Here is a 19,277-nt window from a genome sequence, read left to right on the forward strand (position 1 = left end):
GCAGGCTTTCATAAGCTTGCAAGGAACTTCTCCATGTCATCAAGAGCAGCATGGCTCTTGACTTGGATCCAAGAGTCTCCTACAGAAGGCCAGCACAAGTGGGTGAAGATAAAAGCCTCTGCACACAGATTAAAACAGGATCATCTAATTTCATAAGTAGCAAGAGGACATTTTTTCCCCTGAATTTTTCTCTAAGCAGTAAAGGATTCATATTAATGTGCATGTGTAGTGGTGGGGAAAGTTATTTGATTACTGCAGAACAGGTCACTTACAAATCATCTGCTCAACCTGTGCTGGCAAGAGAAATCCATTCATTGCAACTAATGGGCCTAAATGACCCGCTCAAGCACTGCAATGGTGCAAGGACTGAAATGTGCTCCTCATCCATATGAGGGTAAAAAATCCCTGCATCATTTCTATAATGAAAGGAAGAAAAGAGCAACAAGATGCTTTAAAAAAAAAAAACAAAACACAACCATCCTCAGACAAAAATAAAGGTGCAGAAGCTGGCAGGTGGCACAGGGTTCCTGTGGTGAATGTGTGCTCAGCTCAGGTGAAAGGCAGAGTAAGAAGGATGTGGCTCTGGGGGCAGGAACGGGGATGCACAGCAACTCACCCTGTGCCCCAGCTCAGTGTAGGAGGGGGTCACCCCAGGCATGTCTACAGGCAGCTGGGCTGGGCAGGCTCCAGAAGAGGGAATCCTGCCTAGAAGCTGAATGTTGTTGCCCTCTGGCAGAGCGTCAGTCGCTCTCTCTCCATTTGCTTATATAGGAAGCCTGGGGCTGAATGCAAAAGGCCTCAGTCTTGTGTAGTAAAAACATACTCCTGTTTTGTTCTGCCTGTATGCAGAAAAGGATGCACAGAAGAAAACCGTTGCCACTGTTTAGGCAATACATATAAATACTGAGGTACATCTGTCAAATAGAGTGGTTGCAAGTAAGAAAGTGCAGAGTTGGCCGATAATTTAATGTAATTTGGTTTCATTTGCCTTATAGGCTCTCTGTCTGCTGTTATAAATTATTTTTTGGATTGTACTTCATCAAGCAGAATATTTGAAATACTTTGCTGCAGAGTAAGTTCTGTGAAAAGTAAGAGGAACTGATCTGGAAGACAAATGAGCACATCTCAAATGTGCATTTAGAGACCACTGAAGCAAACTTGAAATGTAAGTAGCTCCACCCTTAAAAGCTACAAAGGATGAATGATCAATCATCTAACAAATCAGCTGGGGAGAAAAACACCAAGCAAAATTCTCTCTATATACCTCCAATTCCAAATAAATTTGGATTGGAACAAGTTCAGCCTCTCCCATCACCTAATTAAAAGGAAATAAAATGAAAAGGCCACAGGAGGAGTTGCCATTTGTGCTTCCACTGCCACCCGTAAACACTTACCATGGACTCCACGATGACAGCTGAGGAATGGGCAGTGCCACCAGCCCAGGGACTTCTCCAGCAATTGGTCTGGATCAGAAAACTCATGCTCATGGAGGAGGGCACTGATTCCCTGTTAGAAGAGTTCAGCCTCATTTATGTCCTCTAGAATAGCTATAAAGTAATCACTTTTAAGGTCAATAGGAAGGGAAAATGCTTTCTTTCACATCCTGTACTTAGAAAGCCTATTGACATCTGCGCAAGGCTCACCACTGGTTTTCGATGTGGGTCCTTGTTTACCCACATTTGCTTATGTAGCTTTTCTTTCCAACACATTTGGCTTGAAGAAGGACACAAAATAGGACACTTGCCTTCCACCATTTATCTTAAACCTGGAAATGAATGTGTGGGCTCTACCAAATGGCTGCCAAAGGTCAGCTTGTTATCAAGCCTTACTGAGAAATTAAAACAACTTAGCTACATTGGATAGAGTAGGTTACAATTCTTCCATATGAAACATTTAAGCAGAATTATTTATTTGCGTAACTGGACAATCTATCCCATTGCACTTGCATTCAGACTAAGTTACACTGGTAACATCACACCTCCATTGGCATAATGATAATTGAATAAAGCCCACGTGAAGATTAAGCCTGAAAAAACGATATTACATGCCAAAGGATTACCATATTCCTTCATTCCTCCTTGTAACATGGTAAGAAATAAGAACATCTCGAATTCACCCAATCTGTAATATTCGTGTTGTCAATCTTCATGACTTTTTCAAGAATGTTACAAGCTGCTTTTTAAACTTTACCTGCATGAGCACATGGGCATTTTAGGTGACATAAAAAACATTTCTAGGCATCACGGTAGGACAGAAAAAGCTTAGATATGCAAGCTGAATGTAGTTCAAATACCTACAGTGAAGAAAGGTGTCTTTAACCATCAGATTGTTTAAGCCAGTCTCACAATTTTGTGATTCCTTGTGCATGATGGTGTTCTAAAATCCATCAAAACCATTGTTACAATTGACAGTCCCTTGTGAAAACAGGTGGGATTCATTGACTGCACTCGTCTGAGGTGGTGTATTATAGGATATCGGAGACACCTGCTGGGGGCTGGCAGACTTCAGGTATCCATCCAGACCCATGCTCCTCCACAGCAGCAGCTTTAGGCCAAGTGGGTACCCTGCAGTGCTCCAAAATGATACGCAACAGCTACAGAGAGAAAGCTGGATCCCACCCTAACAGCTTTCCAAGCATGAAAAACTTGCTTGCTCTCAGTCCTGAGCTGTGCCGTCAGCTACCAACTTTGGCACCTCTGCTGGCATTCAGCGTGGTGACTACAACCATAAAACAAGGAAATAAAAGCATTTCCTCCCTCTACCCCACTGTGAAAAGGAGAAGCAGCCACGGCAATGTAAACACAGCTCAGGCTAAGCGTAGGCACATGCCTGCGTGACCAACCCTGGAGTGACCATCCTTTAGGGTGGACCTCATGCTGTTGTGGTCACCCTTGTCACCACCACATCCCAGCATCTGTTTGGTCCTGTGACCCTCTGAGAAACCACCTTCCACGCAGGCTACACCCTGACTGGTTTGTGACAATTAGACTAAGGAGGACACTCACCAGAATTTGTTTTCCTTAACAGAGTATCCAAATCCAGCTCTTTGAAGAAGGGTGTCTTTCCTGTAGCGATTTTCCTAAATCATAAAGCCAAGTGTATTTTCCATGCTCTGTAAGAAGCTTTGGTGGAAACAATGCCACTACAACACAACATTGCATAAACAGCTCACACCAGAATCTTCCTTTCATGTTTCTGAGTGGGTGTTTTCCCCCTCCTATAGCAGAAAGTATTTTTCACATAATGAAAAAAGTAACTTATTTTCTACATTTCTATGGTTTCTATAATTACATAATTAGAAGAATAAGAATTTAGAAATCATTTCTATAATTTAATTCACAGATTATAATCTTCCTATCACTATTTGCTCCAATGCATTAGATACCAGCACCAGTATCTTCTTTAATGCAAGAGCTGAGATGGTATTGCCCTCACACACACACCCCCCCACTCCAGCAATAAAAATCATCTTGACCCGTGCAGAAAGCCTTTAGAACTGTCAATTATATGATATTAAAAAGGGAGGTCACTTGACCAAAAGCTTGGCTAGAGAAATGATTGCAGGCACAAAGAGCATGGTATGCAGATGCCAAGGAAGGCTTTCAGTAATTCCAGGCAAGGCATATTTTGGGGTTCCGTGATTCATGTTACAAATGCCACCAACAGAAGACTCAATACTCACACCGTCAAGCAGCTTTGCCCACAAGTCCTTTTTTCTGTCATCACCCACAACACAGAAATGTCAGGTTGCTCCTAGGCGCTCTTCTGGAGTGAAAGAACTCTTCCTGAAACAAAACCCAGCTGCTGTTTTGGTAACTCGCTCAACAGACACTCCCAAAATGCAGTGTGGACAAGGCCAAACCAGTTTTGGCTTCCTTTGCTGTTGACAAACACGCAAAGCCATCCCAGCAGGCCCTGGCCCCTCAAATGTCACATCCCCTTTCATTTCATCCTATTAATTCCAGGGGGGCTGCAAAAAAAACCCACCAAAATCCAGCCCGCAGATTTTTCCAGACTTTTGAACTGAAAACCAAGCAAAACATACTGAAAATGAACCCTTTGGTTACAGCTACATCATGTGGGGCCAGAGGAGATACACAGCTAAATGCTGAGAGTGGACCTGGCTTCTCTGTTCTAGAAAGGGCTGATGTTGAGCAACATGATGCTCAACGTGACGCTGCTGCATCCTGTGTGGTAGGAGGAATACCAAAGGTTTCTAAAGGTTCTTCTCTGGAACTATCTTCATTTTGGAAACATAGACCTTATCTGAAGGTGGTACGCTCTGCACACTGAGGTGTGCAGAGATGGGTGGTTCAGTGTGGATCCCGAAAGCTCGTGGCTGCCACAAGCACTTCTTCACTGCCAGAAAAGTGCCCAAGTTGACAAGGAACAAAGCAGTTTTTAGTTAAGAAAATCAATGTCATGACCCTTCTTAGCAGCTGACAACTGTCCAAAATGTCACCGCAGGGTGGGTTTTAACTTAAGAAAGTGTGAACGGACAGTTTCCACTCCTGAATTTGAATCGTTTGCTGCTTCTGCTCCACCCTTGCAGCCCCCTCCAATGTGGCAGTCCTTGGTCCCTGCAAGCCGTTCCCGCACCTCCTCTCCATCCCACACGCTCCTTCTCAGCAGCTTTCTGGCTAAGGACCTTATTGATCCACCCAAATTGACTGGTTGACCCGGTGGTTTTCCACATCACTTCTGACCTTGGGCTCCCTTCAAACCAGCCCTGTGCTGATGCAATGTTTACAGCCTTATAGCACAAACTCTTTGTGATTCTGCAGCAACTGTACCTCCTTTAAAACATTAAAAAAAAATTTAGAGAAGATTGTGTGAAAAAACCATGGAGCTGCATGCCAGAGGTTTTAATCCCTCCTCTGTCACTAGCTTGCTGCGTGATCTCTGCCCTTGGGCACACAACTCCTCTGCAACGCCGCTCTCCCAGGAGGAACAAGTAGATAACGGGGATTTATTTGTTGGTTTAATATTCTGAGATGTAGGCAAGAAAAGAGGATGGAGAGGATGCGCCAGTGAAAAGGTCCCCCAAAGATTAGGCATCTGCGTGCCACACCGCTGAGATAACCACAGCCTTCCTGCGCCCCAGCGCGCATGGGCAGGCAAAAAGGGCACAAAATCAGTGTCTGGGACTAAAGCCGGGCAGTGAGGTGGTGTCCTCGGCACACCATTCCCAGCAGAGGAGTATGTGCTGCCTCATACAGCAACTGTGGGCATCCCGAACCAGGGGATTGCACTTAGGGATTTGTTCCTGGAACGTGCAAGTCAGAAAAAAAATAAAAAGAAAAGTTTTTTATATATATATATATATATATATAAAATAAAAAAATACAATAATATAATTATGTACTTTTAAAAGGCTCTTCCACTTCAGCTATTTTTTGTTACCCCAGGCCCCTGTTCCCAGAGCCGTGCCACGAGAAAGGATCGCCCCGACTCCACTCTCATTTTAAAATGCTTCTTTTTATTTCAGTGGTTGTACATTGGGTGAATGAATTTAACGTCACAACAGAAATAGAATGGCTATTTAACAGACCACTAGTAGTTATATGCTGAAAAAGAGTGAATGGAGGGGTTTCTTTTAACTATTACTGAAATATTCATCGTACGCATCGTCAATTATGCTGGATGAGAGAGGCAAACAAAATGTATTTTGGTGAAGTGCTGTATCCTTTGAAGAAAATAAACAGTGAGACATCTCAAGTAACTTGAAACCATGTCCCAGCTACAGTATTCACTGTCTCTGTGTTGGCCCATCTCATGGTTCTTTTAGGGGGTTTTATTTGTTGGGTTTTTTTTGTTAATTAAACATAGCATTTAAAATTTAATCATTTTCATTAGACTTTTTTTTTTAAATATAAACAAAGTTTTGGCAAATAATATTTATACAGAAAAATAGTTTTAGATCTTCCCAAATTTTGAAATAGTCTATAAAATTACTTTGTAAATAAATAAAATGCAGAATCTGTTGTACACATATTTGCACATCTGTAATTGCCTCCTTACTGCTAGCATAGGTTTGTACTTGTACAGTTTCCAAGAATATTACAAAGTCATAAAGTCGGAAAGTGGATCTCTTATTAAAAATACATTTTCTCTTTTTGTCTGTCAGTTTATCTGGATGAAAGACCTGATGTATCTGAAGCTTCGTCATCCATGGGCAAAAAATAGTAGCACTGGATTAATTGTAAAAAACATAGAATAACAGTTATTTTGAAACATAAAAAGTTCACACAAAACAATGTCTTGAAGTGTTATCTACATAAAATATTTAAACAACATGGATAATTTACCATTTAGTATTATACAGTACGCTACCCAAATGCCTAAATTAACTATTATAAAAAAATAAAAACAACTTTGACAGATATAGGCAAGTTGCAGTGTCAACTACCTAGTTATAATGACTGAGAAAGTCTACAAATATTAGTGTTTTAATATTATATAATGGTGATACCTTAACTGCTAAAGTAACGAGTTAAGATACATTGTTTTTCCACAAATTAAAACTAACGCAACGTTACAAGCACTATGTTAATTTTACAATCGAATTGTGATTATTTGCTTTTCTTTCGGATGATCAAATCTCCAGCTTTATATATAAATAGATAGTAATTAGACATCGGACAAACAAGATTTAGCCCGGAAGATGATTTCCTGGGCAAATAATTACATGGTTAGTGCCTTCAGTCTTTCAGAACAGGCAGTGCTGCCGAAGTTTAAAATAGTTTACAATCAATCTGAAGAGGTTAAGTTAAAATACTGCAATCACTAATAATGTCCACATAGAAAACTTATGCTGCAAACAATTATACATAATATCCACTTATAACAGCTGTCCTGTTTTTTTTAAACAATAATTTAAAAACTATGTCATTTATGTGATACATGTGCAACATACAAAATGTGAAATATGAAATATTTGGTACAATAGTGCTTGAAACAAATCTCAAATCAAACAAATGAAAGTTTAATTATACATATATAATTACCTTGTGAATCAACAAAGTATTTAAAAAAGTAAACAACATTAAAATCTGCTTCATCCATATATATGTATGTATGTATGTATATATAATATGTATATAATTGTATTAAAGATATCTTCATACTTTTGTGACATAAAATATGTTTTTAAACAAAAACACTTAAAAGAACTATTTTTTCTCCACTCTAATCTGGTTACAATCTTATAATCCAATTTTAAAAAAATGCAAGTACAGTAATGATTTATTAAACTGAATCTCATTCTACATTCTTAGTGTTCAGTTAATAGTCTAGATTAAAGTCACCTACAAAGCTTCAGTGACTCAACTGAATTTAATTAAATTAGAGTATCATACACATCTCTTCATCTACAGCTGTCTTTTTCACCTTTTGTTTTGTTAGTTTGGTCTTTGTTTGTTTGTCTGTCTGTTTGATTTTACACTCCTAGAAGTTATTTCTTAACAGCTTGGCTCTTTTTGGTAACCTGACTATGAGTTTGAAGGATTATTCGCTTCTGGTGAGATTTGACTGTTGGCATCAGGCTCACTTTCATCAAGTCTGATGTGACAAAATTTAGGCACTTCTGCAAAGTCTCTTTTAAAAACATTATAAATATACTCGTAAAATAATATTCTCAAGACTTTGTTCTTTTGGGGATTGAAAGGGGTATGAAGTTCATACTGTGCAAAATTTTTAGATTTTCTTCTGCTACTCTGCTATGATTCAAATGCAACTTTCTCCATACAAGTCAAACACCAACCATGTGCATCTAAACAATTTGTGCTTTACTTTGGGCTTCTGGCTAAAAGTATTCAGATTGGCAGGGTGACGTGCAGGACACGGGGCTGCATTTCACTTCTTCTGTCTTGGAATCAACTCGCAAGGGGAACAAAACCAAGAGTGTTATTTTAACCGAGAAGAAAAACCCCAACCGTAGTTAGGGTGAAAATTAAACCTGCAACTGGGATAAGTTTGTAGCCAATACAACTTAATTATTGCTGAGCTCGAAAGACTCATAAACACTGAATCTCGCGAGACTAACTTAACTGGACCATTTCCGTTAGGTATAGTTATGGAGAAAAGACAATATTTGCAAGAATTAAACTATGCTTAGAAAACCTTTAAAACTAAATGTTACCCTTTATGTCTTGAAACATCACAGCTGGTATCAGGTAGTTAACTATTTTAGGTTGGAGTATAGTAAGCATACCATATTTAATATTCATATATGACATAGCAGCACTAGCTTTTTTTTGTTGTTTTTTTTTTTTTTTTTCGAGTTTGTGATTTGTCCATCAGAACAAATTCTTGACTTAGCATGCAGTTTGTGGCAACTCTAGAGAGGAGGAGACGGGGTAGTATGTACAGTAGCCGTGCTTGGCCGTCCGCAGGGAGGCTTCGTGACACTCCGTTCCGCTCCTGCCGGCTATTTCAGGATTATCTGCCAAGAGAAAGGAAAGTGTGATCGCGCTTTTTAGGCGACGCGGGGAGGGCAGTTCGCCCAACGGGACAGAGCTGGACTAACTAAGCTTGGGCGCAGCTCATCCGGGACAGCATCCCATAGGGGACGGCATCCCGTACCCTCACGCTGCCTGGCATGCGTTTGCATTTCACAAACCTGGTCGTCCTCCTCCCGCGCACACGTCCTCAACGTGTGTGAGAACACGCAGAGGGGGCTATTTTACGTGTCAAAATGCAGGAGATGGCACCGAAGCCACAAAGGAAGGGCCCAGCTCCTCTCGAGGAGGCTCATGAGCGCATCGGTGCCTGGTGCGAGGCTCCAGCTCCCAGCCTGCTCCCACCAAGTCAGGAATGACCAGGGAAAAGGTGGAGGTGGAGCCCCTCACCACTATCAAGCAAAAAAAAAAACGTACGGCGTTGTGTGTTTTCAGCCAGCTAAAGTGCCTTTTCAATGCACTTTTAGCAGCTGCTCATTTCCTAAAAAAAATCCAAACACCTGCACGTCAGCAAACTTGAGAGATTTTTCACGCTTCCTTATGTCAGTAGATGCAGGGGGATGATGGCAATGGTATCTCTGTGCACCTAGCTAGTCACTAACCTTGCTGCTTTACTTCCAACAATCTCTCAAACTGAGGGTGAAGCAACCATTATACAGATGCAAGCTCTCATGCTTCCAATATTGCGAAGGTTAAATGCACAATGTGCCCGGCAACCGGCTCAACCTGCTCACAGTATTGGAAAACAGTCCAGATTTCCATCACCTGCCTGAAATAGCTGTCGGTGAAAGTCATGTCAAAAGCCAGGGGCGTGATGTTTTATCACGCCACTGCTAGTCTGTGCTCCAGACTTCAGCACAAGTCAAGGAATTAAGAGTGCATCACCTGCTCTTGCTGTTCAATCTGGCACTCGGCGTATTTTTAAACTGTATTTGTAGGTGGTGTGCAAGACAGTCATGACAGCACTTTGTCCCACTTGCGTATTATGAAGCTAGACCGCTGCTTAATGCGGTGTTTATTTTAAAAGGTATAAAAAAAGGTGTTTAGAAAATAACTTCAGCAACATACTACCTCTGACATACAGATTGCCAAAAAGAAACACCCTCGCCTCTGCCTGGAAAGTGCTTGTTGGGGTTCCCTGCCCCATTGTACCTGCAGTCTCTACGTGCAGGCTCCTCTGGCAGCACAGAGGATGCTGTGTCCCAGGTACAGCGTGGCATGGTGTGCCAGCAAAACTCCTACCTGCTGCAGACAACTGCTCAGAGCGCTCAGTTCAACGAAAATATTGCCAATGAGATGAAGGAAGCATTTGCAGGAGCGAGGAGGAGGGCAAGAGCCCAGTCCTGGAGAGAGGCAGGATATGCAAAACCTTTGTACCCCAATTCCTAGAGCACCTATGACGTGTCCCTTCTGCTCAAGCTTGGCACTTGACCCACATTAGCAAAGGTGAGACCTCCTGTTGCTCTAGGGGGCCAGAAACCTTCTGCCATCGCTGTTCCCTTTCTACACACAACTACCAGCCTCCTGACCCCACCTAACCTGGTGGTGTGCCAAAAGGTCACCTTTGATTGCCATCAGCACTGAAAATCTGGTGACACACGAGGCCCCATTGTAATGGTACAAATGCACAAATGTACAAACACCTGCTGCTCCAAAGGGCTCCACATCCAAATACACCATACATACAACAAGGGCATACATTTTTAATGAACTTTCACCCATTGTGAGTGTTTTAGCTTATCGCCTATCTTCTGTTTCCTACTGAAATAACAAATAAATACCTTTGCTGACACAATAAATCCCCGCCTGCGATAGCCCTGGTCCATCTACAACACTGTGATTTGATGGGGCACACAAAGAACGCAGCTGTGCTGAAAATAAGAAGTGACCAAGATTATCAGCACTGATATTTTTAGAGTGCTACAACCCAGCATGTCAATGTAATTAATAAAGCATCTTTAGCTATACTGGGTTAGCCATAATCACACAAATGTATTTAAGGGATCCTAAGGTCTGATTTAATGGAACACAACCTGAAATCTACTCAGTGTAAAAAATCTGAATTTCAGACACTGCAGCCACTTCTTTTGTCTGCCAACTTTTGGGAAGATAAGCTTGCATTTTCCTATAGCTTTTTTCTCCCTGTACCATTTCAGAAACACAGAGAAAAGACAGAGGCAGATCACTGCTCCTTGTGCTGAGATGTCCTAAAAGGTCAAACAGCCCCACAAGACTGATGCTCCTATTATAATTCCTCCAAGACGTGTGACAGAGGAGGCAGAGGGCTTAACTTCAGGTTGTATCTTGGGAAAAGGGAGGATTAACCCAAGTGCAACTCACTCTACAGGGTGTCAGGCAGGACAGAGGGGCCCTGGGCAGTGGGAAGGAGCGGAGACCCCATCCCTGCCCCGCTCCGGCAAGCGGCAGAGCCCAGGTAAGGGTTTCCACTGCCCCGTCTCCATCCCCGACGCTTCTCCCCTCCTCTGAAAACTCAGGGAACAGTAAAGACAATGCGAACACTTTCCTTTTGTGCACCAGCACGTCCTGTTTATGTGGCCGTGGGTGCGGGAGGAACAGCTGGAGCTCTTCCCTGCTTCTCCCACCGCCAGCGGCCATGGGGCCAGCTCGTTCCCATCGCATCGTCCTCGCTGCGCTGCCGCCCGTGCAGGGATTTAACTAGGACATCTTGCACCCTGGCTATTTCTAGCACACGTAGGAGTCCTCCTAGGAAAAAAACCCCTCAAGTTTCTCCTTCAGAACAAGCTTCTCCAGCACAGAGATGCAGAACTGAAGAGCTACTTGTTTTTTTTTAATCTTAGCCACAAAGTGTAAAATGTATCCCGTAGTCTTTAATTATATGTTCACACCCTATTTCTCAGAAGATATCACAACTCTGCCATAGCTACATACACAGGTAGCAGCTTCTGCAACTGTTTTTTTTCACTGTGTCTGACAGAGAAACATCAAATGTTAAACTACTCTACATGGAAAACACACTGTGAACCTCTTCTGTTTAATCTACAAATGAAGTAATAAACTGTGATGGAAGACAGAGGCTAAGTGTGCATTGCTGCTAATTGCTCCATCGCTTGCATACTGAAAAAGAAGCTACACAGAACATACCGACCAAGGAACATCCCTGCAAATACCCATTGCAGAGTCTGCACTCCCTTGTTACTTGTAAATATGTCCCACAACCTTCACGCTTTCTACTGTTTGAAGGATTACAGCTCAAATGTACATACATATGACTCATACTTGCAGTGATACTATTATAGTCTTATATTTCACAGCAACTTGATATAATGTATTGACATTTTTACTGGAGTATATATAAGCATTATAAAAATGAAAAATAAGATTATACAATGAGAGTGTGTGTGTGTGTGTGTACATACGCACACCTGCAGACACAGTTCCCTGTACACAGCTCTACAGGTCAAGCATGGGACAGCACCTTCTCATGCTCCATACGGATAAGATCGTATCCATGTCCACAGGTGTGCATACCGACATTCCAGAAAACATATTTTTGCTAGTGCAGTAAGAGATCTGGTAAGAAGACCATTTCAGGCAGAAGTAAAATGGCCTGGCACTTACAGCCTGGGGTAGTAATGCACAGAAGATTTACTAACAGCAAAGGGCATTTTTTGGAGGCAAACACAGACATAGAGCATTTGCTCTTCCAAATTTTCCAGCTCTTTAGAGGTGGCATTTTCAACTCCCAAATGCCAAGACTTTCCCTCTTTTCTATCAGAGCATGGTTCTTTTAGAATGCTACCTTCAGGACCTCTGCGTGACCACAGTGGTCATCAAGCCTGCCATGCAAGACAGAACATCCCTAAATTACGCCAGGGTTGCTGCTAAGGGCAATAAGAGTTCTGCAGGGTCACCCACGTGAATGACAACCAAGAGAGACGTTGCCACCAATGGTTTTAGCTTCTCTCCAAACTACCAACCCATGGAACACAGCAGATGAATTGACATCAGCTGGGATTTTCCTCAGACCCAGCAAAGGTGTCTGTGACTGGTTATTGCCTCAAGGCTTAAAAAGTAAAACTGAGATTCTCTTTTCAATTAGGGTGGAAATTTCACCTTTGTGAACCCAGTTTTCTGACACCCAGGTTACTATGTGCACTGCTTTAATTGATACAGTTCACAGAATTAACCAAATTACCCAGAATCATGACTAGGTATTATGAATTTCAAGAACACCATTTGGCTTGAGATTTTCTGTTTTGAAGCTGCAACTCACGAAGCCTCTTTATTCTCAGTGTGTTAAAGTCTGTATCCACTCCCAGATTTATTATACAATGATGAATACAGAAAACCTACCACCCTGCATGAATTCAGTGTACATGAACTCTTGTTCAACTAAAGACCAGTCACAGTGGATCAGCTGGAAAACATGACTTGGCATCTACCTCTGAGATGTTTCTCTTTCAGAAGTTCTGAAATTATTTCTCCAAATCATACTTTATATTAATAGATTTTAAGGGGGTATCGAGATCAATTTTGACTTCCAGATTGCAAGCACTTATCCCTCCAAGAACATTTTAGGCTGTTCAGCCTTTCATTTTAAGAGCCATATAGTATATTACTGTAGTGTATTTTTTTCTTGTACACAAGATTAGTCTCAGATGATTTCAAACATGCACGCCTCAAATGGTCACCTATTTTACATCTTCCTAGCCTACCTTGGGCAACTTCTTTTATCGTGAGACAGATTATCAACTCATTATGCCTTTTTCCCTTCCACCCAATATAAGAGTTCTGCAGCAAACAGTTCACACTGAGGTTTTTAACTTTTAGACACCTGCGTCAGGGCAGATGAATCCTTCCACAGTGACATTTTCTATTTTCATGTTTTTCACATGAGTAGCAGACTGGTCAGATATATCTAGGGTATACATTAAAAACGACAGATATTTTCACACAGCCAACTCATATCAGGCTGTCTCATAACTTCTCCTGCTTTCTAAAAATAAAACTAACACCAAGTATTTTTTCCCTTTGACATGAAACCCAGGACTATTTATATTCCTCCATGCCTTTGGGAAATCTTTATTTTTCATTTTCTCTTAGAATGCTCTTTTGTGACATGCACCCTGTTCTTTTTCTTCCAAATAAATCAATCTTCTTTAATCAAAAGTGGAAAAGGATGAGTGAATATTCAGGAATTTACTGAGAGTAATCACTATTTCAACAGTTACACTTGGTCTTAATTTTTACATAGCCTTACAAATGGACTTCTTCAGCTCCTGTTTCTCCATGGAGCAGCAGCACCTCCGTGGAGCATCAACCCAAGCTTTCCAATCGCCCACCCCAGGACTTCCACCGACACTCCCCCCAGGATGGGATTTGCCCCTGTCCTCAACTGGCTGACAGCTGAGATGGTTCCAACTCTCACTTGCCTCGCTCGTTTGTCCCTTTCTGCTTTCAAAGTTCATGGTTACCAGTTGGTACCCCTGCAAAACTAGCACCAAACTAGCATCTCCCTACAGGGTCATCTGCAAAGACTGAAAAGAAAAAAAAACAAACCCAACCAAACAACAACAAAAACAATGAATAAACATAATTCCAAATAAAACCTAAAGGAACTACTAGTAGGGTTGGAAGGAGCTGCTGAAAGCAATTTGTTACCCGCACTGTCACTGCCAAATGTGCTTCGTTTTTCTCTCTAACTGTGGACCTTTCCTTAATTCAGGGGTGAAGGAGGATTTTTATCTTGTTGCCTCTCCATTAATCCAAGGCATCCCCATACATTTGCCTACTTTGCTTATCAATAAGGTGACCTCTGATTTGTATATAAAGGATGAGATGTCTAGGCCGCAGATAAGCTCCTTGGTTGCCTGCCCATGCAGTGATTAACATGGGGACATCAGTTGGTTCCTGAGGGGTGGTGGAGGTCCTATTTGCCTGGCTTTCTCATGGCCCAGCCCCTGACATGGTAATTCTGGTGCCCTGCTCCATCATCTCTTTCCTCCCCTAAATCTGAGTGTGCCCAGTTCTGCCTGTCCCATACATTGCTAATATGCCTCTAGAAATGTCTGAGGCTCAGATGTCCATGCTGAAGTGGACACATCTGCTAGCACATTTTCATTCCATCAGGCACAAGCTGTTGGCCACCAGGGTGTCATAAAGCTGACAAAGACCTTGTCTGAATCCAGCTCTTCATGATGACCTAAAAAAGCTATCAAGTCAACTATGTGATCCCAAAAGGCTCAAGGCTTCAACGGCATCATTCTTCTCACTTAATATTCGCAAGGTCCTGAAAGAGAATCCGAAGCCATCTATGCTGCCAACTCCTTAGCATGCTTATGAGCTTCAGTGGGTATTTACTCAAGTAATAATGTATAATATTTAAGTTCAATTTAATAGGCATTTACTCACTCTGAAGAAACAGGACTAGTTGTTTTAAAAATGAAAGCAATCTGGCTTTATTTATTTTTCTTTAAAGTAATAAATAATGCAGTACTAGAAATTGATCATAACACACTCTAATATATTCTACCAAAATCTATTTTAACTACTCACACAGGCAGCAGACGGACTACACAGAAATGAGAAAACTGCTGCTGTAATATTTTAGGAGCAACTGTACAGTGACTGTTTCGAACAGCCATTCAATTTCACCTTTCAGCAGGTCTGAGCCACTGCAATTACCTGTGCTCTTTACTTCCTACTTTCAGGTCATTTTCCTTCTCTTCCTGAATTTTATAAACTCTCAGAATAGGCTTATGCAGATGAACTGAGAGCACAAAGGAGCAAAAGGCCGAGCACAAGTTGCACATCACCCATGAAATGTCTGTATTCCTCTTGTAGGGGCGCTGCTTCTCCAAACCCACATTCTCCTAGGTGCCCTCACCTAGCATTTCTTTTTCTTTTAACAAAACCTGCTTTTTATGTTCCTCTTACACACCATGCAGGCCCAAATCATGCGAGATGAGGCTGCACTTCTGCAGGTCCCCCAGCAGTAACCACCGCTCTGAGAGATGCTGTCTCCCAAAACTTAACCTGAACACAGAAAGGCAGCAAATCTATAGTCAAGGTTACTCATCAGATATCACGTGTACAACACCTGCGTCAGTTTTATAAAATTCACTATACTTATAACTTCTCTGAGGAAATCTTAATGTTCCTGATTTTTGACTGCTTAACGCTTCCTTAACTTTCTTCTTATCTGAATACTCTCACATAAACAGACATACATACTATTGTCTGTCACTGCAGATAATATTGCACCAAAAATGAAGTCAAAGTTAACGGATCTCTGCCTCAAGTGGAAAGTCATGACAGGTGCAACAAAGAAATAAAAAAACCCAAATAGATGTTTCCACTGCAGTTATGTGGGCAGCATTCTGTACACTCTAAGTAGAAGATGGGCATTTCTGGTGGGCAATAAATCATACATTGAGATAAAAATACAATATTGGTTTATTTCAAGGGCAAATAGTTGGAGCAGATAGAGGTGTCCAGATGCAATTGTTTCAAAGAGCAGAGAACTACATCGGGAGTCTCCTTCTCTGGAGGCATTCAAGACCTGCCTGGACACCCTCCTGTGTAACCTCATCTAGGTGTTCCTGCTCCGGCAGGGGGATTGGACTGGATGATCTTTTGAGGTCCCTTCCAATCCCTGACATTCTGTGGTTCTGTGATTCTGTGAGCTCTGCACTGCACTGTGTTGTTAAAATTTTATGATGGAAAAAAACAGACTCACATGAGCTGTGTCTACATGCTAAGCACAGTGAAACAAAATCAATCTTCCCCAAATGCCTACAAAATCAGTTGACCTCAGAAAAAAATTTCCCATGTTTAATAAATAAATACATGCCCCAAAAGACTTTTACTCAACTTGTCAAAGTATCATTTGTTGAATAATTGAAAGTAAGAAGACAAAAGGAAGTTATCATATAAAATATAAATACTGGGTTTTTTTAAATTGCAAGGATATGAAAGCTAAAACAGTCTATAACAGGAAAGGGAAGTATGTCTTGATTTTTGTTATATGAAAGAAATTAGTGTTTGCCTTTGCTTACTGCTCATGTTATGCGATACTGCCATCTAGCAGGCTATCAGGCAAAGTCAGGTTTCAGCCCTCTGCTGGACCAGGGGTGTATGAGGGGGGAATTTCTAAAAAAATAAAAACGAAACAGAACAGATTTTCCATTTCTTCCCACTGGCTTTCTATATGAGCATGTGATCTAAAATACTGTATGCAAGCCTGCCAGAAGGCTTTATCATCTACACAAGAGGTTCCACTTAGATATGAGAAGAAACTTCTCAGTGAGGGTGCCAGAGCACTGGAACAGGCTGCCCAGGGGGGTTGTGGAGTCTCCTTCTCTGGAGACATTCAAAACCCACCTGGACACATTCCTGTGTAGCGTCACCTAGGTGTTCCTGCTCCGGCAGGGGGATTGGACTGGATGATCTTTTGAGGCCCCCTTCCAATCCCTAACATTCTGTGATTCTGTGATCTACACAGAAAAAACGCACTGTCTTAGGAGACCAAAAAATTTGATTGAAAGTAAAACAAAATACTTGGTTAAAGTCTACATGAGACTTAAAACAGAACTTCTTCAGATTTTCCAGGGTAATTTTTTGGCTTTGCTTCTTTGCTGCCTAACTGTTCACAAAAACGAAGTTTTGCCACATATTTCATAACATCACTTGTTTTAAGGCAATTCAAAGCGTCTTTTCTTGACGCCGCTTGAGATTTGTTGTGGGCTTCAAGATTGGAAACTCACTTCTTGAATCTGCAAACTTAATTCTGAACTTTACAGCTACTTACACATAATTCAGTGTCTTCAGACAACACTAACTTGATTGAATTGAGGCTTGTGATTCTTGGGTGTCTAGCATGAAAGAGGCAGCGAGTGGTTTGCATTTGCCTTTCCTAACGTGACAAGCTATTGCTATTCAGATACCTGCTCTAGAGAAATGACTCTTCATAATCAAGGATTGTTTAGGTTCACTTTTCCAGCCTGGAGCAGACAAAAGGTGAGATGTTCTGCCCAGGGCTTGCTCCCTGCAACCATCCCCTCTGATAATGTATCTGAGAAAGGAACCTATTCTTCTATCTCTTTGTTGGAATTTTTCATTTAAATCGCCTTTTCCATTGTTAGCACAGAATCTTCTACAGGAGTATTTAATGTGGGACTTTATGGATTTTCTAGACCAAATCTTTCAGTCAAAAAAAAAAAAAGACAAAAATTGGTTAGATAGTTATTATTCACAGCAGAAGTTCTTTCCTACCTGTTCCCTCATTCCCTTAGACACTGAAATTAAAGCTTTTCAAATCACTAAAAAGAATTTTGCACAGGCTCTTATTTGTAACATTGTTGAATATTGGCACTGAAGATGTAAATAACATTTGTTCCCCCTTCCTACCTTCCTTCTCAAAAGCCAGATTTTAACCAACAAAAAGGCTGTTTCCTACTACCTTCCACATTTTTTCGATACATTTTCTCAGTATATTGCTACTCTGTTCCCCATTTACAAGTTCAGCAGGTCTTCACAAGGGAGAAAGGGAACGCGAGGCAGAAAATGCTCTGGCAGCCATGCTGAGGACAAACCTCTGCCCTGCCAGGTGGCTTCCTGGGGCCAGATGGGTGGACCGGAGAGGACGCCCTTTTTGGGGACACCAGGGAATATTCGCAAGAGGGAGCAACTGGCGCTTCTGCCTTTTGCAGAAGGGGAAATGAGCTTGAGTAGGTGTCACATGAGATTTTGGTCTAAGGAGAATCTGCCTCCTTTGGGAGCGGTGGCTGCCTTTGCAGGCACCTTGGCAAGGAGAGATGCTCTGATGCCGCATGTCCCGGCTCCCCTCCCTTGGGAGCTGCCACACGTGGCGCCTCAAATCCCCATTAAATGCTCGGCACGTTCGTATTTTACGCTATGTTAACTACTTTTTTGAATTCTCGGGCAAATATTTTAATTGTCCTTTTGTCTGTGGCACTCAAATGTAACACAACTATTTTTATTTGCATTGCATTGTAGTTTTACAGATTTTGACAAAACTGAAGGCTACTGAATGATTTCATAATTAATAGCTGCATAATTGCCACCTAATTTAGCGTAAACGCTGATGCATAATTTAAAACAGCTGTGCTAGATAATCATAAGTCTTAGCATGAGACAGCCTGTTGATCTCATATTTCTTTTCAGACATGGCCTATGAGTATTTCATTTTCTTTTGATATCATTTGCCTTTTAATTTTTCCTTCTTGGTGAAAGGTCATACAACGAGTAGAATAATGTTGTCACTAAATAACATCCTTAAGCAGCATTTTCTATAATGCTATTTTTGTACTGTCAGTCTTTGGCCCATTTTCTTTGCTACAGAACTTAAAACCACATACTGCTCTATACTGAAATGATGGGAGCGAGACTATTTTCTTTAAAATCATTTGGAATTTGGTAATTGCCCTGTAATAATCAAGAACTAAGGAAGCATCCACTGAGCTTGAAGACCCAGATTAAGACACAGAAATGCTAGTGTCTTAACCTCTCATTGCAGTCAATGGTGTGATACAACCTTGTCAGTTTGCCAACAGAGCCTGGAGATCATTTCTCGGGATCAGTCTTTTGGGCTAGGGTCTCCTGCCCGTCATCCAGCTACCAGTTCAGAATTCTGCACGTCTGTCTGTATTGCATCTGCCAAGCTTGTCAAAATGTTTTGGATAACCTCGACATCCAAGATCACATTAAATGTCAGTAGACACACGTTTAAGCAACTGAACCAAGCCCTGTGTGACTCTTGAAGGGTGAGCCAAGCTATTCTCCAGACTTCATCTGACCGTGTTGATAACCTTCACA

At 41.6% G+C, this 19,277-nt stretch overlaps 1 protein-coding gene across 8 annotated transcripts in view; it reads right to left on the reverse strand.

The window, feature by feature from the left end:
- Window positions 1-5,459: 5,459 nt before the first annotated feature.
- MBNL2 (muscleblind like splicing regulator 2) overlaps window positions 5,460-19,277 on the reverse strand; it is a 112,440-nt gene continuing 98,622 nt past the window's right edge. For all 8 annotated transcript variants that reach the window (XM_082050001.1, XM_082050002.1, XM_082049995.1 and 5 more), the window contains one exon: window positions 5,460-8,443. In XM_082050001.1, the coding sequence (XP_081906127.1) occupies window positions 8,316-8,443 (128 nt within the window). In that variant the 3' untranslated portion in view covers window positions 5,460-8,315. The remainder of the gene's footprint in view (window positions 8,444-19,277) is intronic.

This window comes from Streptopelia decaocto (genome assembly GCF_964273445.1).
Source record: "Streptopelia decaocto genome assembly, chromosome: 1".
NCBI lineage: Eukaryota > Metazoa > Chordata > Aves > Columbiformes > Columbidae > Streptopelia > Streptopelia decaocto.